Source organism: Gymnoscopelus microlampas (assembly GCF_963454915.1).
Source record: "Gymnoscopelus microlampas genome assembly, chromosome: 19".
Taxonomy (NCBI): Eukaryota; Metazoa; Chordata; class Actinopteri; order Myctophiformes; family Myctophidae; genus Gymnoscopelus; species Gymnoscopelus microlampas.
In genome coordinates, this window is record NC_139956.1 from 47554076 (window position 1) to 47579566 (window position 25491).

The window sequence follows — 25491 nt, forward strand, 5'->3', positions numbered from 1 at the left end:
GAAAACCAGGGAGCTGAGAAAAAGGCATTTTTTTCCAAATCGAATAACAAGGAAGTGGACGGTGCATGTGTTTTTGCGATCACGTCATTGCTTCCCGGCTCCACAGAGGGCCAAATGGTGGCTCATGTTAGCGAAGATCTAACATCTAGCGTAAAAACTGAAAACACCAGTACACGTCAAAACACATCATTGGTAGTCAATGAGTTAAGTGTAGTTTTTTCCCAGGAACTTTGTTCAGAAAATCCACCATGATAATAATTGTGCTAATGTGATTATGATATAGTTTTGTGATAAAAATGCATCTAAATTCATGTTGATATCAACTGTTCCGGTCGGTACCCGCTAGTGGTGCAACTAGCTGGGTAGGAGTCGGCAGGAGTCGGCAACAATAAGTAGGAGTTGGGAGCAGTTAGGAGGAGTCAGCAGGGAGCAGGAGGAGTCAGTAGGAGTCAGCAGGAGTCAGGCTGAGTCAGCAGGAGTCTGGAGGAGTTAGCAGGAGTCAGTAGGCATCAGTAGGATTTGGAGTCAGTAGGCGTTAGGAGGAGGTAAGTGGGGAACATAGAACCCGGGAACATAGAACCTGGGGAACATATATGTGTTCCCCCTGGTGGACCACTCTGTGCTGTAAATATTAAAACAGTAACATAACTCAGAATGTGACCAGCTGAACCAGCCAGTCAGAGATGGACCAACCTCTAATCCATCATGGTTGAAGAAGAGGAGTGATTCAACAGCTGGCAACAGTATGGCCATCTGGAAGCAGTTTATTCCCCAGACTGGAGACTCTGTGTCGAGCAACTTGAAGGCCTTCCACTCATTGCTCTGGCAACATGAACCCAACACATCTGAGGAAAATGTATTCCTCAGATGTTTACAAAATATTATTTGTATATTAATATTAATTTGCATTTGGCGTTATCTAAATAAATAGCAAGGTGTTTTATTATCTCCTGTCATGCATGCATGCGCAGAGAGAGAGAGAGAGAGAGAGAGAGAGAGAGAGAGAGAGAGAGAGAGAGAGAGAGAGAGAGAGAGAGAGAGAGACGCCGATCTTAGTGTTTTCGGCTCACACATATTTTTGTTAAGTCACACATTTTTCCCCTCATTTTCCAGCTTTTCGGTGAACTAGTGGTTAGAACTGCGGCCTGCGGGCACTACCTTTTTTGCAGAGCGGGAGATTAGGAGTTTGAATCTGGGTTAAAACAGTAACTTATTTTATTTTCATAGTTTGGAGCATCGTGGTTGTTTCTCGAATAACATGTCTTAAATTTCAATGACATAATTCAGTTTAAAACTTTGCAGGTAATGTATAGAGCTAGATATAACCAACTTCCTGTAAACGTACAACCTCAGGGGACCACTGAAAAAACATGTGATGCAAACTAATCTGAAAATAATGTGCATCTCTTCATATGGTGTAAATCTCTCTCTCTCTCTCTCTCTCTCTCTCTCTCTCTCTCTCTCTCTCTCTCTCTCTCAGACAGTGAGATGTCTCTCTTCACAGACATTTACATCTGAGAGTGCACACAATGGAACCAAATGGACCTGATTGAATCAGCAATCCAATCTATGCAGTGGTTCTCAACCTTTTGAGGCCGTGACCCCCCAAAATAATCATACTGTATTTGAACTGGGGACCCCCATTTTGTTTGACTCGGTTCCACAGATAAATATTGTGAAAATAGCAGATTTTCTTTTCTTCTTTTCTTCTTCATCCTCTCTTCCTCCCCTCTGTCTGTCTGTCTGTCTGTCTGTCTGTCTGTCTGTCTGTCTGTCTCTCTGTCTGTCTGTCTGTCTGTCTGTCTGTCTGTCTGTCTGTCTGTCTGTCTCTCTCTCACATAGTGAGATGTCTCTCTTCACAGGTAAATATTGTGAAAATAGCAGATCTACAAGCATTCTTTTCTTCTTCTTCCTCTCTTCTTCCTCTGTCTGTCTGTCTGTCTGTCTGTCTGTCTGTCTGTCTGTCTGTCTCTCACACAGTGAGATATCTCTCTTCACAAACATTTACATCTGAGAGTGCACACAATGGAACCAAATGGACCTGATTGAATCAGCAATCTATGCAGTGGTCTCAACCTTTTCAGACTGTGACCCCCCAAAATAATGATATTTGAACTGGGGGCCCCCGTTTTGTTTGACTCGGTTCCACAGATAAATATTGTGAAAATAGCAGATTTTCTTTTCTTCTTCATCCTCTCTTCCTCCCCTCTGTCTGTCTGTCTGTCTGTCTGTCTGTCTCTCTCTCTCTCACATAGTGAGATGTCTCTCTTCACAGGTAAATATTGTGAAAATAGCAGATCTACAAGCCCTCTTTTCTTCTTCTTCCTCTTTTCTTCCTCTCTCTCTGTCTGTCTGTCTGTCTGTCTGTCTGTCTGTCTGTCTGTCTGTCTGTCTGTCTCTCACACAGTGAGATATCTCTCTTCACAAACATTTACATCTGAGAGTGCATACAATGGAACCAAATTAGACAGGGCAAAACCTATAACAATTCGATAAAAGGGTGTACCAAACTTTTCTCAGTTGATTCTTATGTGTTTTTTCCCGTAGAATCCATTTCTGCCGAATACTTTTTTGTATGCGCATATTTAATGAGATATTAGCATATTTGCCACATGGGCGAAAAATAACAGGGAAACCCTTATAACAATTTGATAAAAGGGTTTACCAAACTTTTCTCAGTTGATTATTTTGTGTTTTTTCCTGTAGAATCCATTTCTGCCATGTACATTTTTGTATTGTGCATAATTAATTATATAATTAGCATATTTGACACATGGGCGGAAATAACAGGGAAAACCCTATAACAATTTGATAAAAGGGTTTACCAAACCTTTCTCAGTTGATCCTAATGCATTTTTCTGTAGAATCCATTTCTGCAATATAGATTTTTGTATTGTGCATATTTAATTAGATAATTAGCCTATTTGACACATGGGCGGATATAGTTGTACAATAAATTTGTGTGGATAATTTGGCAATAGGCAGACAGAATTATGTGTTTAGGCCACAGAACATTTACACTTGATCACCCGGTGCCAATTTCCTAAGTGATCCTGGGCGCTACACCAGCCCTACACCAGCGCTACACCAGTCCCCCACAGCCAGGGAGGCCAGGGCCGAGCTCATGCTTCCTTCAGTGCATGAGAGCCAACTGACCTTCTTGTCACCTGACAGGGGGGAGTTTCCCTGGTTGATCAAAATAATCTTATTTGTATATAAAATGAAGTTTTTTGATTAGATTTGCAGAGCAAATATGCAAACTAGGCAATGAAGTGTATTATATATTCCGACTTAAAGCAAACATTTGTGAGATAATGGTTACGCATAACAGACAGATCAACTGACAATCTGAGTAATCACTCTCTGTCTGATGTATCTGGATCACTACTGGGTACAAAATCACTGTCACTCTCTGATGAGGAAGAAGGCATTTCTGAAGCAGATGTAAGATCATGTTCAGTGGATGTAGCATCTTTTTTCCGCCTCTTTTAGCAGGTTGACTCTTTGGTTTCTTTCTTTGACTTTCCGGTCTCTCATCATCACTCTCATCATCAGCTTCCTCCCCGCACTTTGATTTCTTGGGAGGTTTTCTGCTCAGGCTTGGTGGAAACTGATTGCAAGTGAACCAAACTGGGACAAGACCATTGTCTGTCTCTTGCCAGCCATTGTTATCTGGTGTGGGATAAACAATATCTTGCTCAGTACACTGTCTCCAGATGTATGTTTGTAAGTTACATCTCTTCAGATGTTCCTGTGAGGTATTTTTTTTCAGGAAGAAGACCCAAACTTGATTTGATCCTCTGTTGCTCATACATTCTGACTCGTGTTTCCACATAGTCTTCACTCTCTTTTCCTGGTCTTCACTCTCTTTTCCTAGATACATGACTGTCTGCATGAAGATGAGCATTTTCTCAACCTGAAATGAGACCGGAAGAATTCCTAATGAAGTCAGCAGAGTGAACTTGCTCTGTGTCACCATTTTCTTGAGTGGTTTGACTTTTCCTACTTTGTTGGGATACAAGGTTGTATCACACCCTGTAACACTATGATAGGCAGGCAATACCTCACATACTTCCTTCACATAAGCTTTACAAACTTTGCTGATGTCCACATATCGCTCTCTGTCAAGTTTCATGAACCATTTCTCAGCAGGATCACTGGCAGGGCATACGCTAGCAAAACAAATATATCAGTATCTGCAGCAACAACCACTACAGGTCTGTCAGATAACGATGCATGCCGAACAACTCTTGTATCTGCTTCATGGTGGTTGCATTGCTCTAAGAGCATAACCTCTTCAGATGTGATTGACCAAGCATTGTTGGATTCTGTAAAGACTAGTGGGATGTCAAACCTTGATCTGACAGAGTCACTCTTGTAGTAATTAGCAAGGAAGTTAATCAGTTCTGTCTTGTTTTCACTACTATGTAGAAACGTAGTCCAGTTTTGGCCCTGTGGCATAGATTGCCCCTTTTCAGTTTTCACAACCTTACTTCCTGCTTGGCCCATTCTCTTTTGCGTCAAGTCTTTGATTCTGTGTTCCCCATAGGTATCCATGACTATCACTAGTTTTGTTGGATTCAACAGCTTTGGTAGCATGCAAAATCGAAGCAGACTATCAACATATTCCCCCCATGTCTTCTTTGGGGAAACGGACTGAACAGCAGCCATGCCATCAATTACCCACTCTGCCCTGATGGGTGCTTGTTCAGTAACTGCCCCAGCCTCCGTGATCATATGGTTCCGTAGCATTGCTTTTGAGCCTTGCCTCAGATCTTTATCTTCTGTGGAAAGGGCTAATGGTACAGAGCTCAAAGGATAGGAGTGAGCTTCCCTTGCACTGGTAGATTTGCCCACTAGACCGCCAAATGCCTGCTTTTCCTCTTTCAGTATGTTAATGACTCTTGGTGCTTTCTTTGTTTTATCCAGTTTTGATTTTAGGATTCTGTATTGGTTTGAAAAAGCTAACACAATCTGCCCCTGTTCTTTTCAGCCTCTCCTCTGTTCTGTTGATTCCAACAAGCCTTTCCACAACTTCTTTCTTTATGGCTTGGCCAGTCTTGAAGTGGCTTGCCACACCTGGTGCAAATGGATCCATGTACTTGGACATCTGGTCAACCAGGGCCTTGACTTGTTTTTTGTGTTCTTTTTTAGCACCTTGTGTCATTTCCTTGTGTTTTGAACTAGTCAGTATGCTTAAGTTTTCTTTCAGTGCTCTCCTCACTTTGGCCATCAGATGACTGGTTTTGATGAAGGCATCTTCTGCTTTGAGGGATGTACTGAATCCTCCTTGCATGGGACAACCCCTGACTTTGACCTCTCTCCTCTCGTTCACAGTTACCTCAGTGATAAAGTCCCCATGAACTGTGGAGAATGAACCCCCAGTAAGACTCCCTCCAAGTCCATTCTCTTTAAGTTCTTTCCATCCTGCAGGATTTGTCTTTATCTAATTAAATATGCACAATACAAAAATCTATATTGCAGAAATGGATTCTACATGAAAAATGCATTAGGATCAACTGAGAAAACGTTATCAAATTGCTATAGGGTTTGCCCTGTTATTTCCGCCCATGTGTCAAATATGCTAATTATCCTATTAATTATGCACAATACAAAAATGTACATGGCAGAAATGGATTCTACAGGAAAAAGCAGATGAGAATCAAATGAGAAAAGTTTGGTAAACCCTTTTATCAAATTGTTATAGGGTTTTCCCTGTTATTTCCGCCCATGTGTCAAATATGCTAATTATATAATTAATTATGCACAATACAAAAATGTACATGGCAGAAATGGATTCTACAGGAAAAAACACATAAGAATCAACTGAGAAAAGTTTGGTAAACCCTTTTATCAAATTGTTATAAGGGTTTCCCTGTTATTTTTCGCCTATGTGGCAAATATGCTAATATCTCATTAAATATACGCATACAAAAAAGTATTCGGCAGAAATGGATTCTACAGGAAAAAACACATAAGAATCAACTGAGAAAAGTTTGGTACACCCTTTTATCGAATTGTTATAGGTTTTGCCCAGTCTAAATGGACCTGATTGAATCAGCAATCTATGCAGTGGTTCTCAACCTTTTCAGACTGTGACCCCCCAAAATAATGATATTTGAACTGGGGGGCCCCCGTTTTGTTTGACTCGGTTCCACAGATAAATATTGTGAAAATAGCAGATTTTCTTTTCTTCGTTTCTTCTTCATCCTCTCTTCCTCCCCTCTGTCTGTCTGTCTGTCTGTCTGTCTGTCTGTCTGTCTGTCTGTCTGTCTGTCTGTCTGTCTGTCTCTCTCTCACATAGTGAGATGTCTCTCTTCACAGGTAAATATTGTGAAAATAGCAGATCTACAAGCCCTCTTTTCTTCTTCTTCCTCTCTTCTTCCTCTCTGTCTGTCTGTCTGTCTGTCTGTCTGTCTCTCACACAGTGAGATATCTCTCTTCACAAACATTTACATCTGAGAGTGCACACAATGGAACCAAATGGACCTGATTGAATCAGCAATCTATGCAGTGGTTCTCAACCTTTTCAGACTGTGACCCCCCAAAATAATGATATTTGAACTGGGGGCCCCCGTTTTGTTTGACTCAGTTCCACAGATAAATATTGTGAAAATAGCCAATCTACAAGCTCAGAGGTTGTGAGCTTGTAGATCGGCTATTTTCACACAGTAGTGTGCAGTGCACGCACGCACGCACGCACGCACACACACACACACACACACACACCTCCGCATAGATGCATGGATCTCTTGCACGGATAACTCGGAGGATCGGTGTCCACGGGACGGTTAGTTTCAAATGCCGAGGGTAGATGCGGGGTTGTGGGCTGGAGTCGCTTGTAGATCGACTAGCCTGTTTGTTTTGTGTCGGCCATCGGATCAGCGGGCCGTTTATGAAGGGCTTTCGCACGCCAACATTATAGTCCTGGAAAAAAGTTCAACTTCATCACCCGCGAGCGTGTGCACATACGAGCACGAGCGCGAGAATGTCACGGGAACGCGCTTGCCTCCGGTTCCCACTTCTCACGGGTGATCCTCTCTCCCAGAGGCTCAGAGCCAGAATGTGTTTACTTTCGGTTTGTAAAACCTGACGTTACCCACAGGCGCGCGGCTTAGAGTCTTTTGTAATAGTGTTTGGTGTGATCACGTGACCGGATCACGTGACTTTTCAACATCTCTTTCATCTACATGAAAAATATTAACCGACGAGCTGCTAGAGGGTCCAATTTAACATAAACCACTGAAAAGACCAGTTCACGTAGATCTACGCGAATGGCGGTGAACGGTTGGATTTGGATTTGCGTAGATCTACGCGAATGGCAGGGAATGTGTTAATAGACCTCATATTGAACTGTACTTCCCTGTGCTTGTCTTTGCAAACTGTTAATAAAGTATGCAATCAAATTCAATCAATCAAACCACATAACTTTGTCTGCTTATCAGACAGGTTGTTATTAACAATACATAGGTGAGAGAGAGAGCAGTTCAGGAACCACAACTTAGAAACTTTAACAGTTTGATGATTTATTCAAGGTCTCACCATGTGCCCGATTCTTAAAGCTCTGTGCCAGCTCTTTCCTGTAAGGTTCCTTCTTTGACATCTCTCTAAGCATCTTACAAGCACTCAGAGCATTCAGCACTGACTCCTCTGCCTGGGAGATGGATAGAGAGATAGATGGACAGAGAGACAGACGGACAGATACAAACAGATGGACAGGGGAACAGTGGGACAGATACAGACAGAGGGACAGATGGGCAGATGGACAGAGAGATAGAGGGACAGATACAGACACAGACAGATGGACAGATGGACAGGGGGACAGATGGACAGATGGACAGAGGGACAGAGGGACAGATGGACAGAGGGACAGATGGACAGAGGGACAGAGGGACAGAGGGACAAAGGGCCAGAGATACAAAGAGACAAAGAGACAGAGGGCTGGTTACAGACACGCTACACATCATATATGTACATACAAAAATCCTTCAGCCTTCTCTGAGCATCAGGTGTTTTACCTTCTCCCAGAAGAAGACAGCCATGGGACTGCCGTCCAGGACAGCCCAGATAAAGAGATGAAACCACGGGGATTCACAGGGCTCGTTCCTGTATGAACGTTCAACCAGCAGCTCTTTGACACGCTGAGAAGGAGAGAAGATCAGAACTATAAAGAGGAAATGGGAGATATGCATGTCCGAGCTATAGTCCTTGGGCCAAACCCCAAAATCTCACATATCGCTACCACCTGGGATGGCAAATTCTAGTTGGGATTTTTTTATTCCTATACATCCCTAGATATTATTTTTGTATGATAGACCTTCCTGAGGCCCAGCTAAATTGGGGTTATCAGCTGCTAAAGTTACCACCCCCCATTGAAAAATGGCATTTTAGACACATGTGCATATCTTGGTATTGGCTCACGTTCAGGGCATATTACAATGTTTTATATTTTATGTTTGGTATAATTTTTAAGGGGACACTTTGAGCTTTCATTCGAGCCCTTTGGTGACTATGTATGATAAGTACAGTGGTCACTGGAGCTCTTCAAACCTTTAATAACCTTTTTTTTCTCACAATTTCCGCCTAAACCATATATTTTCTTTTAGTTCTGTGGCATCAAGAAACATCAGAGACACAAAACACAACAACTGGAATACTGACATGACCCTAAGGATTCAGGAAATGTATAATTTACCCCTAGTATTTCATTCTGGGGTGGTAATTTTCAGCCTTATCTTAAACAAGCACTTTTTATGAGAAATAGACCGGTCAATAGGCATATAAGAAAGAGTACCACTAAACCTCCCTAAACATTGATACAAAAGGGTTTTCAATAGATTCTGGTACCTTTAGGCATGCTTGAGAACATCCCAAATATCCAGGAAAATATACTTAGCAGAAAGGCATAATTTTCAAGATGCCATCCAAGATGGTCATGCAGTTCTGGGCAAGAACCATGCAGTGTTTTGCATTCAGTACAAATATGTAATTTCTGCCTATTGTAAAAAGGAGACCACTTCTAGGAGAGGAGACTGCATCTATAGCTGTATGAGACCACTGTACTGTATCTAGAAACCACTGTACTGTACTGAATATATTGGAAGTGGTCTGTAGACCACTCTACTGCATCTGTAGACCACTGTAGTGCATCTGTAGACCACTCTACTGCATCTGTAGACCACTCTAGTGCATCTGTAGACCACTGTAGTGCATCTGTAGACCACTCTACTGCATCTGTAGACCACTCTAGTGCATCTGTAGACCACTCTACTGCATCTGTAGACCCCTCTACTGTATCTGTAGACCACTCTACTGCATCTGTAGACCACTGTAGTGCATCTGTAGACCCCTCTACTGCATCTGTAGACCACTCTACTGCATCTGTAGACCACTGTAGTGCATCTGTAGACCCCTCTACTGCATCTGTAGATCACTCTTGTGCAGACCACCACACTGTATCTATTAGACAGGAGGGATTTCAGAAAAAAGGCCTTCTATAAGGAGGTTAGAGGCATTTGGGGGTAAAAGTTGGGAACAAGGCCATTTTACATAATTCAAGGGTGCTGAATCAGAAAAACACGGTTCCCAAGCAAAATTCTTAGTGCTTAACCTCCTAATTTGCATATCAAAATGGCTGCCGATTTTGAAGTATTTCTTAAATAACTCTATAACAAAGCAATCAAATCTGACAAATAAAGTGTATATATTTATATTCTGAGGGTCAGACAATGTGTGGAAGGTATTTATAATGTAATATATGTAAATAAATGTAAATAATGTAAATAAATATGCAAATTAGAGGCCACTATTACAGAAAACGGTTTCGTACTTAAAGTGATTCATCCGCATCCTCCTTATTTTATTTTATTTCTACTTATCTGTATTTTTACCATCCTTAAGACATCTAAAATACATATTTAGATCATGGAAAAATCCTGGTACATTTGGCCCCTGATTACCAAAAAATAAATTGCCCCCATGTATAACTCACCCCCAGAATGAGTTAGAGCCACAGAACTGGTACTGATAACTGAACACAAACTACTTTCAACACAACTATATAGAGTGGGATGGGGATGGCTATAGGTACACTTAGACGGCCAACAGGGACTAGCTTAAATGTATTAAGCCCCGCCCCTCTGTGTTCCTATTGGCTGGGCTTTAAACAGCCATAACTCCAATTCCCAGCATCGAAAACCTATGAAACTTCCTAGATGCGCTTAGACGGCCAACAGGGAAAGGCTGAAATTGTTTAAGCTATGTAGCCTAACTTTTCAGTTGATTGCCATACAGGCTTGTGTCCCCCCCCCACCCCCGATGGGCCCTGCCTAGTACAGCCTAGTCCAGCCTATTACTGCCTAGTCCTAGGACTAGGCTAGACCTGGGTGTACTAGGCTTTACTGTACTAGACTCTGCTGGGCTCTAGCAGGCTTTGCTAGGCTGTACTTGGCTTTATTAGGCTATAGAAGGCAGTACTTTACTTTGGCCTACAAATGTTCATGCAAAACTATTGGTGGTGCACACACAAACTATTGCCCGTGTACACAGTGGTTAATCCCAATGGTCTGAGTATCTACAGGGCTGACAAGGGACTAGCACAGCCTAGGTCAACCTAATAGAGCCTAGTACAACCTAGTCTTAACTAGTCCAGTCTGTTCCATGCTAGTATAGCCTATATCGCCGTCCCCTAGTCTGTTCCATCAAAAGGCTGGACTAGGCTAGACCTGGGTGTACTAGGCTTTGATGTTGTAGTCTCTACTGGTCTCTAATAGACTGTTTTAAATTCCAGTAGGCTGTGCTGGTCTGTACAATGCTATATTAGGCTGTACAAGGCAGATCTGTACTATGGTCTACAAAGGTTCATGCAAAACTATTGATCGTGCACACACAAGCTATTGCCCGTGTTCACAGTGGTTAGTCCCAATGGTCAGGGCTGACAAGAGCCTAGCACAGCCTAATAGAGCCTAGTATAGTCTAGTACATCCTAGTGCAGCCTAATCTATCCTAGTCCAGCCTTATCAGTCCTAGCATAGCCTTGTACCCCCTCCCGTATTCTGTTCTCCCAAAAGGCTGGACTAGTCATGGGTGTACTAGGTTGTACTATACTAGACTCATACTGGTCTATAATAGGCTGTTTTAAGCTCTAGTATGCTGTGCTAGGCTGTACTAGGCTCTATTAGGCTGTGCAAGGCAGATCTGTACTATGGTCTACAAAGGTTCATGCAAAACTATTGCTCGTGCACACACAAGCTATTGCCCGTGTACACAGTGGTTAGTCCCTATGGGTTGAGGATCTACAGGGCTGACAAGAGCATAGTACAGCCTAATATAGCCTAGTCCAGCCTTATCAGTCCTAGCATAGCCTGGTACCCCCTCCCCTATTATGTTCTCCCACCAGGCTGGACTAGGCTAGACCTGGGTGTACTAGGTTTTACTGTACTAGTCTCTGCTGGGCTCTAATGGTCTGCTTTCAGCTCTAGCAGCCGTTGCTAGGCTTTACTGGGCTCTATTAGGCTATAGAAGGCAGTACTTTACTTTGGCCTACAAATGTTCATGCAAAACTATTTCTTGTGCACACACAAGCTATTGCCCGTGTACACAGTGGTTAGTCCCTATGGGTTGAGGATCTACAGGGCGGACAAGAGCCTAGTACAGCCTAATAGAGCCTATTAGAGTCTAGTACAGCCTATTACAACCTAGTCTAGCCTAGTCCGGCCTGTTCCATGCTAGTATAGCCTATACCACCCTCCCCTAGTCTGTTCTCCCAAAAGGCTGGACTAGTCTTGGATGTACTAGGCTGTACAGTACTAGACTCTACTGGTCTCTAATAGGCTTTTTAGCGGCTCTAGCCGCTCTATACCTGACTTTGTCCGTGTGCGTCAACGTTCTGATTGGTCAGGTGCGTCAACAAAGTGATTGGTCAAGCTTCACGCGACACATGGCTATAAACACATTATAAACACATATCAATGACAAAATGTATCAAAGGCGCCGCTACCTTCACACAGGGTGTGATTTTTTAATCTCTAGTAGGCTTTGCTAGGCTGTACTAGGCTATATTAGGCTGTACAAGGCAGATCTGTACTATGGTCTACAAAGGTTCATGCAAAACTATTGCTCGTGCACACACAAGCTATGGCCTGTGTACACAGTGGTTAGTCCCTATGGTCTGAGTATCTACAGGGCTGACAAGGGACTAGTAAAGCCTAATAGAGAGTATTAGAGTCTAGTACAACCTAGTACAACCTACTCTAGCCTAGTCCAACCTGTTCCATGCTAGTATAGCCTATAGAAATGATTTCATGTGCATGCCATAAGCAATGCACAACACGTTGTTGCAAATGCCGGAAATCTGGGTTACGATGCACAGCCATGTGTGCATGTCAGCAACGGAGTGATGATCAACCTCCTTGTATGAATGTGGTCTAGTGTCTAGACTTTCGTTCAACAATGGCCAATACAGTATCTTTAGAGTACTAAACCGTTATCTGTTATGGGGGCCGCTATTTTGCATATTTCGGAGTAGGCTGATTATTATATTATTATATTATATTATCATATTATATTACTTACAAATTCTTTACTCACATTGTAGAAAATGTATATAGACACTTCATTTGTCAATTTTGCTTGCCTGGCCACAGAGTTATTGAAGATAAAGGTGCGAATTTGCCAATTTGGCAGCCATTCAGATATGCAGATTAGAAGGTCAAAAACTAAACATTTAGCATGGGGAAAAAGTATGTATTTTAGATGTCCTAAGGATGGCAAAAATACAGATAATTAGGAACAAAATAAGGGGGATGCACCTTTTGCACCGTTTGAGTACTACGGTACATCATTTTATGTAATGGTGGCCTCTAATTTGCATATTTATTTACATTTATTACATTACAAATATCTTCCACACATTGTATGACCCTCAGAACATAAATATATACACTTTATTTGTCAGATTTGCTTGCTTTGTTATAGAGTTGTTTAAGAAATACTTCAAAATCGGCAGCCATTTTGATATGCAAATTAGGAGGTTAAGCACTAAGAATTTTGCTTGGGAACCGTGTTTTTCTGATTCAGCACCCTTGAATTATGTAAAATGGCCTGGTTCCCGACTTTTACCCCCAAATGCCTCTAACAATCACATATTTCAGAAATCCCACCGGTCTATATTGCTATCTGAGACCACTTTACTGTATCTAGAGACCACTGTATTGTGTATATATACCACTGTAGGCTACTGCATCTATAGCTATATGAGACCACTGTACTGCATCTATTGCTATATGAGACCACTGTACTGCATCTATAGCTATATGAGACCACTGTATTGCATCTAGACCACTGTGCTGCATCTATATCCCACTGTACTGAATCTATAAACCACTGTACTGCATATATAGACCATTGTACTGCATCTAAAGACCACTGTACTGCATCTATAGACTAGCTACTGTATCTATAGACTGCTGTACTGTATCGATAGACCACTGTAGTGCATCTGTGTAGACCATGTAGTGCATCTGTAGACCCCTGTCGTGATCTGTAGACCCCTCTAGTGTGTCTGTAGACCCCTCTAGTATGTCTGTAGACTACTGTCTTGATCTGTAGACATCTCTGGACACTGATACTGCATCTGTAGACCCCTCTACTGCATCTGTAGACCACTCTAGTGCATCTGTAGACCACTCTAGTGCATCTGTAGACCACTCTACTGCATCTGTAGACCACTATACTGCATCTGTAGACCCCTCTACTGCATCTGTAGACCCCTATACTGCATCTGTAGACCCCTCTACTGCATCTGTAGACCCCTATACTGCATCTGTAGACCCCTATACTGCATCTGTAGACCACTCTACTGCATCTGTAGACCACTATACTGCATCTGTAGACCCCTCTACTGCATCTGTAGACCCCTATACTGCATCTGTAGACCCCTCTACTGCATCTGTAGACCCCTATACTGCATCTGTAGACCCCTATACTGCATCTGTAGACCACTGTAGTGCATCTGTAGACCACTCTACTGCATCTGTAGACCCCTCTACTGCATCTGTAGACCACTCTACTGCATCTGTAGACCCCTCTACTGCATCTGTAGACCACTCTACTGCATCTGTAGACCCCTCTACTGCATCTGTAGACCACTCTACTGCATATGTAGACCACTGTAGTGCATCTGTAGACCACTCTACTGCATCTGTAGACCCCTCTACTGCATCTGTAGACCACTCTACTGCATATGTAGACCACTGTAGTGCATCTGTAGACCACTCTACTGCATCTGTAGACCCCTCTACTGCATCTGTAGACCCCTCTACTGCATCTGTAGACCACTCTAGTGCATCTGTAGACCACTCTAGTGCATCTGTAGACCACTCTACTGCATCTGTAGACCACTCTACTGCATCTGTAGACCCCTCTACTGCATCTGTAGACCACTCTACTGCATATGTAGACCACTGTAGTGCATCTGTAGACCACTCTACTGCATCTGTAGACCCCTCTACTGCATCTGTAGACCACTCTACTGCATATGTAGACCACTGTAGTGCATCTGTAGACCACTCTACTGCATCTGTAGACCCCTCTACTGCATCTGTAGACCACTCTAATGCATCTGTAGACCACTGTAGTGCATCTGTAGACCCCTCTACTGCATCTGTAGACCACTCTAGTGCATCTGTAGACCCCTCTACTGCATCTGTAGACCACTCTACTGCATCTGTAGACCACTCTACTGCATCTGTAGACCACTCTACTGCATATGTAGATCACTCTACTGCATCTGTAGATCACTCTAGTGCATCTGTAGATCACTGTACTGCATCTACCGAGCCTTTGTGGCAACATAGTCATGTTAAATGTGCTTTATATATACATGTTTAAAGCTGTGTTGAGTTGAGATGCAGTATAGTGGTCTATAGATACAGTACAGTGGTCAATGTATGTGGTCTATAAATGCAGTACAATGGTCTATACATGCAGTACAGTAGTTTATAGATTCAGTACAGTGTTATTGGATGCAGCACAGTGGTTTATAGATTCAGTACAGTGGGATTGGATGCAGCACAGTGGTTTATAGATTCAGTACAGTGGGATATAGATGCAGCACAGTGGTCTAGATGCAATACAGTGGTCTCATATATGCAGTACAGTGGTCTCATGTAGCAATAGATGCAGTACAGTGGTATATATACAATACAGTGGTCTCTAGATACAGTAAAGTGGTCTCATATAGCAATAGATACGGTGCGGTGGTATATATATACAATACAGTGGTCTCTAGATACATTAAAGTGGTCTCATATAGCAATAGATACAGTGGGGTGGTCTAGATACAGTACAGTGGTTTCTAGATACAGTACAGTGGTCTCATACAGCTATAGATGCAGTCTCCTCTCCTAGAAGTGGTCTCCTTTTTACAATAGGCAGAAATTACATATTTGTACTGCATGCAAAACACTGCATGGTTCTTGCCCAGAACTGCATGAGATAGGCATACATTTGGCATGTCTGTACAGGAGAGGCTTGTAGGTATCCATGTAACCCATTTTCATTCACATATATTGAGGTGACAGCTCAAGGGACCATTTGGAAAATGGTGATGGTCGTTTTTCCCTCGCCAAAATGTTGTCTTAACTTTGAATCATTAGGTATTTAGCCCCCTTCCCGACAAGGTAGCATGACAAGGTTGGTCCCATTGGAAACCTGAGGTTGTCTGGAATCAAATGGTATCTCTATCTTTGGGCTACGTCTAAATTTGAGTGTTCCACAGTCTCCGAAAGACAGTCTCGCCGGCGTTCCAGCCAGCCATCCCGCAGGTCTCATAGGGTTAATAAAACATTGAAAAAAACACACTTGGGACCACTTTTTTTCTTGGGATCATCAAAATCCCAATATTAGAGGTCCTATGTATGCCAAAAATCAAAACTAGAAAAAAAAATAAGCAGTCGCGCGTGGACCCCTCCTAGGGCCTCTACTACTTCAGCTTTGATTCCTGAAAAAACTGCTCCACCACCAAATAGGCCACACCCACTTCATCAACTACTTTAATTGGACACAGGTTTGTTTAATTTATAAAAAAAAGGAGCAGTGTGATGTCCAAAAAGTGTGTTATATAACTTTTAATATGTTGTTGGCTATGAATGAAAATCCGCCTATAGAGAAAAATAACAACATGTCAAAAAATATAAAAAGCTGCTCCTATGGAAAGTCTATCATATTTTTATTTACTTATATTGGCCCAAAAAACAATTTAGTATAGGTAAGGTTTTGCCAACTTTGTGGTAGCGATATCTCGTCTGGCCCAAGGACTACTATTGTTTTATTGGATCTTGTTTATTTGATACACTTATTTGTTTTAGCTCTTGCTCATTTGATGTTCCTATTTGTCTCATCTGTTTAAGAAAGTAGGTAGCTGATATATTGCACTTTTACCTTAGCGCTGGGTATACTCTTAGTTGCTTGTTTTAGAAGAGAATGCACTTAAGACTTCTGGTGATTAGTAGTTTCCTTGCCTACCTATGTTGAATGCACTTATTGTAAGTCCCTTTGGATAAAAGCGTCTGCTAAATCAGGGGTTTTCAACCGGTGGTCCGCGGAGGTATTGCAGGTGGTCCCTGGCCAAAAAAAAACAAACATGTGGTACATGAACCCCCCACCACTATTGTGTGGGGTGGGTCTATGATGGACCTGCCACGCACAATAGTGGTGGTCCCCAGGTTGCTTTTAGTCAGGATGGTGGTCCCTGGGTCGAAATCAGTTGAAAACCCCTGTGCTAAATGACTGTAATGTAATGTATGTTATGCTTTAAAACATTTAAAATCACTTTCTTCAACCTCTCAAATCAGTATTTGCAACAGCAAAGATCTGCTTCCACACATCACAAATTTGTTTAACTGTATTGCGTTTGGATATTGCAACATTGTTGGTGATACCGCTGCAAACGTGTAATCCATAATTTACACAATATGTTTTCCCCCTACAAATGTGCGCGTGCCATGCGAGTGTAAGGGAGGGAATAATTATAGTATACCCTCTAAAAAAATCTACAACACACCACTGCTACTGATCCAACTGACTATTCACACCACATTATAATTATTAAGTATCATTTATGTCTTACTTTACCGAATGATCACATCACATTAAAATCACCCAATTGTTCGTTAGTGTTCTAGGGTTAAATCCTGGATGTCTTCATTCTGCTTTTTGAAACAGGCTCCAGGGTTAACATTTTTTTTTAAATGTGTATAGATTTAACTGCAGAAACCAGTCATTTGATATGAAAAAAGTGTAGCCAATCCTTGAAATATTGCAGCAGGTTGACTATTTAAAGATTAGATGAAAGAACATAGTAATATATATTCAAAAGATTACCTCCAGAGCCTTCTTATCAGAGGTGAAGTCTTCTAGACCCATAGCAGTTAAGTAGAAAGGCTTCACTTCACCCATTAACTTCTTCAAGACACCTGACACCTGGAGAGACAGAGCATAAGACAAACCTCCATCATCATCATCATCATCATTAAGCCCAAAATGTCCTCTCAAATCAAGCTGCTTTGTCAAAATCCTGTGCTTTTTAGCGGCGCTGGCGCCGGTCCTGCTCTATACCTGGCTTTTCCGTCAACGTTCTGATTGGTCAGGTCTGTCAACGTTCTGATTGGTCAGGCCCGCCAAGGTTCTGATTGGTCAGGTCCGTCAACGTTCTGATTGGTCAGGCCCGCCGAGGTTCTGATTGGTCAGGTCCGTCAACGTTCTGATTGGTCAGGCCCGTCGAGGTTCTGATTGGTCAGGTCCGTCAATGTTCTGATTGGTCTGGCCCGTCAAGGTTCTGATTGGTCAGGCCCGTCAAGGTTCTGATTTGTCAGGCAAGGGGACTATTCATGACATACTATGATGTCATGAATATAGAATTAGATGTCTATATAAACAATCTACATACAAAATGTATCAAAGGCGCCGCTACCTTCACACAAGTGTGCTTTTTTTTAACACATTGACTTCCATGGACGTAATATTACGTCATCTCAAATCCAACGCTGCCATTGATGTAATATTACGTCATCATGGTATTTTCAGTGATTACGCTCTTCACCAACCTATGAATGCTGTTTTGACTTACAGTGAAGCATAGACCCGGAAATTACGTAATTGAAAATAAAATCACCTGGTCACTGCAATGTTATCAGATTTATAAAAATACTTTTATCTCGGATTTGTTTTCGTAGATTGCGTTTTTGGTGAAAACTAGCCATGTTCAACTGCCGATAACTAAAGAACGGAAGATCACGGTTACAATTATCTTGTGTGCACACAGGCACACAGGCGCACGCACGCGGCGCGTGTGCACACATGCACACGCACACATATGTGTTGTCGTGGATAGTAACCGGGGTGCTCCTTCCATTCCGACATCTCACCACTCCGACGTGGCTTCCGCGTGCGGTTAAGGTTAGGGTTAGGGTTAGGTCTAGGGTTCGTCAAAGTCGGAAAGGCGACATGTCGGAAAGGAGAAATGCACCCATAGTAACCCATGAAAAGATCTATTCTCCCCCTATCGGTTTACAACTCGGACGGCGCTGATTCGACTAGCAGACCATCGACCGGTCGGCACAGGCACTCGCGCCTAGCGGCGCTCGGTCGTGCCTCCTCGGCTTCAAGCTCTGCTGAGTCGGCGCGCTTCCGTCATGGACACTAACTATTATCACGTGTGCGTGTGCACGCATGTTCAGCGTTCCCCTAGCGTAGCTTCCTGGTTGCTATGGGGTGCAGTACGTTAGTCCGACAGCGCATTCCTCCGACAGCGCAGCGCTCCGACGTTTCCAATACTAAACCCGAACCAAACCCGCACCCTAACCCTAACCGCACGCGGATGCCACATAGTCAGAGAAAAGTTCTGTCGGATTAACGCATGCCTCCCGTTGCTATGTGGGGGGGAACAACAAAAGCCAGGTCCGCCTCGCATCAAAGCCCCGCCTCGCGCCTCCTCCTCCTCCAATTTCCCAACAAATGCCAATTTCCCTGTGACATATATATATTGCAATAAACCCACCTCAAACAGGCTGATCTCTTTCAGAGAGTCAAGGTCTGAGGTTCCCAGTCGCTCCTTCAGGCGTTCCAGTAGCAGATCATAGACCTGATTGCCTTTAGGACAGCTGCTGTAGATTTTCTCCAGGAGGCCATAAGTTAGGATTTTCTTCTCAATGAAGAAACTTACAAACGGTGAATTGCCCTTGAACAGTGCTTCAATCATGTAGTTCTTCAGGTCTTCGTCCTGTTGGACACAGTGGAGGTCAACAGGATCACGTATTTAACGTTATTTTAAGGTGTAGACCAGAAAATGAAACATAATATGTAGACAATAATGAGATTTCTGTGTTATTATCTATAGTGTTAATAATGTGTAGTCTTTCAATGATAATTTTATTAATTAGTCGTTGTGACAATTTTTGTGTATGTAAAGCAATTGTTTAAAGTTAGTTGTGTTGTTTGCAGAATGTACCGGTAACTCTAAATCTATACTAGTAATATTTCTGTACCACTAGATGGTAGTATTTATATGCAGTGATTATATTTGTGTGACTTCAACATTCAGGTATGTTGCGATGTTGTTTCTCACCGTCGGGTCGATGTCCTCATTCTCAGTGAATAGCTCCTCGATGGCAAAGTCCAATCTGTTCAATCTCATTGCTAGAATCAGCTCCCTACCGTAAGGGAAGGTATTACCTGATGCACGATGCTTACTGGCTGAAACACACACACACACACACACACACACACACACACACACACACACACACACACACACACACACAGCATGTTAAATGAACATCATAATGTGCGGTAGGCTACAGTTTTTTCATATTACCTCATTCACTACCAATGACGGGTTTGACGAGCTTTGGTGTTTTCAGTTTTTTCCACCAGATGGCGCTGTTCGCTAAAATGCAAGCATATTTGGGGAAATGGCTGAATGTTGCTTTTCTTTTTTTTCCTGCATTTTTGACGAGACATGCTATATTCAACGGCTTTTTTGTTTGTGAAACTTTCCGTGTTTAGCAATAACGATCGGGGGATCGATCATACTTCACATAAATATTCTGTGACTAGTTCAAAAATCTCACTGCCAACGAAAAATCACTGGCAGTGGGTGATTTGTTGATTTATTTACTCTGGCAGTGAATGAGTTAAAAATAATATTATATATAGCTGCAAGCAGCGACAAACAGGGCCAAGGAATGAAGGCAAAAAGCAATATGCAACAATAGCACAATAAGACATAGAAACAAATGACCATTCTGAAGAGCTGAGCAGAGTGCTGAGGGATTGTGGATAATGTAATGGGCTACGTGGCGCGGCTCCGACGACCAGCTGTTCCGACAGCCGAAATCCGGGCTCAAAAAGGGTGGAAAAAGAGCAGATCCACAAGCCTGGAAAAGCCTGGAAAAGTATGTTGTTGGCGCTGTCCCCGGTCCATGGTCCCCCAGGGGTCCCCAGCCCACCTCCGTGCCCAGGGACGGTGCCTCCCGGCCAGGGTCGAGCCTCTGGAGCCAGGGACCCCCGGTCGTGGGTTTGGGAAAAAAACAAAGTCCTGCCGTCGAAAAAGAGCAGATCCACAAGCCTGGATAGGCCTGTGGTGGCCGTGGGGCGCAATACCGCTGGCGGCCACAAGACGGCCCGGTCCATGGTCCCCCAGGGGTCCCCGGTCCACCTCCGTGCCCAGGGAGGGTGGCTCCCAGGATGGGTAGAGCGGGCGAGTGTGAACCCGGCACTGTGCTGGGAGGCCCTGGGCTCCCGGCCTCTCCCCTGATGGAAGGGGAAAGCCAGGGAGAAGGGCTGACTGGTGCCATAGGATAGGTACCATGGCCAGGAAGAGGCTCCTTCCTGGGGCAGAGTCGGGGCGGCGCGAGGCCCCAAATCCTGGTTCTTTTGAAAAATGTCAAATATATTGCTAAGTGTCCGCATGGCCTCCAGAGGTCCGCGGGGACCCCCTGGAGGACCCCCGGCCGAAAAAAAAGCAACCGGGAAATCTGCGGCCGAAAAAAACCCTGAAAAAAAGTGCCATGTTTGGAGGCCCAAGGGTGGCCAGGGGCTCCGGCCTCTCCTCTACGTGAAATTACGCGTGGGGGGCAAGTGGCCACTGGTGCCAGAGGATAGCCAGGGACCGTGCCCGGGACCGAGGCACCTTCCCGGGGCAGTGTAGGGGCCGCGAGGGGCCCCCTTCTCCTGTACCTCCCGGTCTCCCGCCCGTGGCCCAGGAGGCAGCCGGCTCACCCCTGCTTCCCTCCTGTGAAAAAGTCTCCCGGTTTAGACGCCCACTCGCTCCAGAACGTACCTATGGAGCTTGGCCGTCGCGATGCCCGACGCGAGGCTCCGGCTGGGGCGGCGGCGCGGGCCTCCTTCCCCTGGATCTCCACGTCGTACCTCCCTGTCCTCTCCCCGTAGCCCAGGAGGCGTCCGGCTCGGGTCTAGGGTCCTTTTCCCCCCTCCCCGATAGGGGGGAAAGAACCATGAAATCGGAGGCCATGGTGGCCATCGGGCTGATGGGAAGAGAGAGGCCTCGGGTCGGGCACGGCGGGCGGCCGCGCACCCTGGAGGTCCTCGGAGAGCCCAGGAGGATCCACGATGGCCCCCTCCTTTTTAAATTCTCTCCCGAGCCAATCGCCAACTTTTCCCAGCCCGGATATGTTGATCCAGCGTGCGGACGCTGGGGACGGACAGCAGGCCTGCCCGAATGCAGAGCCTGCCGTCGGCCACGGTGGCCACTCTAGTCGACGCACTGTGATCCGGGAACCACGCCGCCTACAAGGGCCGTGGAACCCACGATTGATTCTGACCGATTGGCACTCATAGCCCGCCTCTTGCAAGGGCCCCGCCGGCACCTTGGTGGACGCTGCTTGCAGCCTGCGGGCACGACCAGGCGTGGAGGGACAACGTGCGGAGAGGCCCCGGCCTCCTCCTGGAAAACTCCTCCCGCACTCCTCCCCGTCCGACCCCGGCCTAGCGAGACCGAGACGCCCCGTCTGCCCTAGTTGCCCTGCCACGGACCGCCGAGGGCCCCCGCCGTCGGCCTCGCCTCGAGCCTCTCACGGGGCTCGGCGAGGAGATCCGTTTGCCCCGCGGGGGGGGGGGGGGGGGGGGGGGGTGATAGCTTTTGCGGCAGCGCTTGTACCACCAGGTACCTGCGGTCCGTAGGCCGCGGGACCCCCCCGACTTATCGCCCGCGGAAGGGCACTAAAGTGTGGGTCGTGAGCCGGGTCCAACGCGCCAACAGTCCCCAATAGTCCCATTTGTAGTTGCCGTTTGTACCACCAGGTCCCTGCGGTCCCTCTTAACTTAACGCCCGTGGAGGGGTGCTTAAGAGTGGGTCCACGGGACCGCCTGGAGAGTGTCCCCTGGAGGCGGGGGTCCCCCGGACTGGAGCGGACACAGGTTCGGGGCTCCCTGGGCCGAGTCGAGGCCTCCCTGGGGGTCCTCGGGGGTCCCTGGCTCGAGAGGCCTGACCCGACTGGCAGACCGGCCGGGTTAAGCCTCTGGAGCCAGGGACCCCCGGGGGTCCCCGGTCCACCTCCGCGCCCAGGGACGGCTGTCGGAACAGTGGGCCGTCGGAACAGCGCCACGTAGCCATTGTATTGTATCTCTGTATTGTGTTGCTTATAATGCAGGGGGAAAAAAGATAATAATAATTTTAAAAAATCTGTAGTGTAAAAACTGCACGTTGATTCAATGTCAATGTGTAATATGTCTTGTGTCTGGGTAGCTCAGTTGGAAGAGCTCTAGACTTTGAACCACAAGATCATGGCATCGAATCCTGACAGTAGCAACACAGCATATAAGCAATCTGTCTCCCTGTGGTACAGACTCATGTGTTTGTTAATGTTGCTACCCTTTAAATGGCCATGGCCATTAACATGGCATTGGGTGCTTAAAGTTAAATATTTGAAAGACTACACATTATTTCAGAGAATAAGCATAGGCTCACTGCTCCTGCAGCGAGCCCACAAAAAGACCGTAAATTATTCCAACAGGGGAAACTACTTCTCTGCTCGACCCAGCTGAGGTGGTCATATATAGCACGCAGGGGAGCAATGAACCTCACTCATGGACACCTCAACCAGAGTTTAATATCATAATGTACTCACCAGTGCCAGCGATTTATTGTTGTTTTGTTTTGTTTTTCACGTCGCCACAGACTTCGCTAAATACCTTATGATTACGCGTTAAACTGTTTGTAGACAAACAGGGTAGCTGTGTGAGTGGCCCAGAGAAGACCGTTTCAATCGGCGACATTCCATTTTGCAGTAGTCGCGGTTTCTGTTAAACAGCGTTCAGCGAGGAGAAAAAAAAACTCAGAGATAATGGCGGATCAGGGGAAGCTTTAGAGCGGCGGCGGGTGGGAACGAAAATCTCCGGATACGGATATTTCCATATCCGGGTGTGCTACAATGAAATGTGTCACTGCGAGAGAGGCCTACAATGAAATGTGTCACTGCGAGGGGGGAAAAAAAAGGCGACTTCGCGTATATCTACGCGACTGGCACGTTGCGCAATTATTTAGGTTCACGTAGAACTACGCGATTGGCACGCAATGTGTTAATAATTGTCATAAAACTGCATTATCCATTGATGAGCCAATGAAAAGCTTAATTTTTTCTTCTCTTCTCTTCCACTGGGATTTTAGATATTGGTGCAAAGTTCATGTGTAAGAAGTTTCTGCAGATTTCTCAAAAATCCCAAGAGTCTATAGATTTTTACAGTTTTTCATATAATTCAAAATGGTGGGAGATCTAAAGGTCAAAGGTCAAAAGTAAGAATGTGAAAGGTGTACATCATGAGTAGACGCATGTGTGTTAAAGTTTCATGGCTGTAGGTCAAACAGGGCATGAGCCCTGTTATACCTGTTCAAAGCTGATTCATTGTTGTAGCGCCACCCTTTGGCCAATAGTTGTGAGTTTTGTGTCTTAAGTATCATTCATAGTCGGACGTAAGGATACGTAACGAGCGCCGGCGCTCCTTGCGTTGTCGTTTTTTTCTCCCCCTCCGTCACTTACGACTCCATTTTTTCGGTCCGTGCAGTCGACATTCACCGTCAGTCCGACGTGTACGTTCAACTACGTTACCTGTAGGCCTAGTACCAGTGGCGACCGTTGGCAGTATAAGGAAAAAAAAGTTTTCCTTGGGCCCTCTTTCTCCAAAAGGTTTGTCGAACGGCCGTGTTGCACAACTGCGCAAGTCCCCGATGCCGCGCGTAGCGGTAAAACATTATTTTCGGTGCGACACAAGTAGTGTAGTAGTAGTGTTGCTCCTATCTACTGTATGTTTGTTTCTGTGAGTGTAACTTATATTTTTCCCATCATTATTAAACTATTACTGTTGAATGCTGTGATCCAATGTAAACAATACGATGGAAAGCACTTCCTGGTCAGAGTTGCCAGGTTTTGTGAAAGAAATAAGCAACCCTGTCTATGAAAACAAGCCCAAAAGAAGCGACTATGAACTGTATCTTTGTCACTTATGTACAGTGGTGGTGGGAAAAGTACTCAAATGTTGTACTTAAGTAAAAGTATCAATACTCCAATGTAGAAGTACTCTGTTATAAGTAAAAGTACCAAATTCAAAATTTACTTGAATAAAAGTACAAAAGTATTGGTATCAAAATGTACTTAAAGTACCAAAAGTAAAAGTACTAATGTTTGAAAATAGCAGATCTACAAGCTCACAATGCGTCATGGCTATTTTCAAATAACCTAGGTATAAAATAGGGCTAAAGTGGTTAATGTAGGTTTTATAATATTATAATTTATATCTTACCTTATTTATTAGAATCTAGAACAGTAAATAAATGGTATGCCATTTGGTAATGTTCCATTACTTCCAGTCAGAAAAATCGCAATTAGATTTTTTTCCCCAAATCGTTCAGCCCTATAGCAGATCTACAATATATATTTGAGAATCACTGGTTTAAATAATAATTGGCCCAAATGAGCAAGTACACTTTAGAAACAAGCCCAAATAAAACCGCAACCACCAATAAAAAAATTGCTTGTTTGTTTACAAGCAACTTTACAGAGAAATAAGCCCAAAGTCGCTTATAATAAGCAGACATGGCAACATTATGGGTACGGTTACATACACTATGACATTACGGTACATACTCTGGCAACTGCCATCTAGTGGATGAATAGTGTATTACGCCTGTACAGCCCCTAAATAACGTGAGCGACTATGCATGTGTCCGTAAAGAACGGACGGAATCCCTCACCCCCTGACGGACGTTTCAGACCCACCTAGGGACTTTGAACGGGCCTTTAGCCGTTTGGCATAGCCCTCTACCATATTGCCGAGTTTCGTAAAAAGCGTGTTCACGGTTAGGCCAGAACTGCGTAAAATGGCGGAAGACGAAAGTGAACAAATGCAAAGAGGGTCCACGGCCCTATGGCCTTGGCCCTTCAATAAAAGCAAGGGACTGCAATAAGGGTCCGAAGG

At 44.5% G+C, this 25491-nt stretch overlaps 1 protein-coding gene across 1 annotated transcript in view; it reads right to left on the reverse strand.

Annotated features, from left to right (window-relative positions):
- LOC311035133 (transient receptor potential cation channel subfamily M member 5-like) overlaps positions 1-25491 on the reverse strand; it is a gene marked incomplete at its 5' end in the record, with an annotated part of 112279 nt that overhangs the window by 75393 nt on the left and 11395 nt on the right. Inside the window, 7 exons of the mRNA XM_084043215.1 lie at positions 694-822; positions 4970-5427; positions 7543-7654; positions 8019-8141; positions 17383-17481; positions 19058-19279; positions 19625-19752. Coding sequence (XP_083899341.1) covers positions 694-822; positions 4970-5427; positions 7543-7654; positions 8019-8141; positions 17383-17481; positions 19058-19279; positions 19625-19752 — 1271 coding nt within the window. The remainder of the gene's footprint in view (positions 1-693; positions 823-4969; positions 5428-7542; positions 7655-8018; positions 8142-17382; positions 17482-19057; positions 19280-19624; positions 19753-25491) is intronic.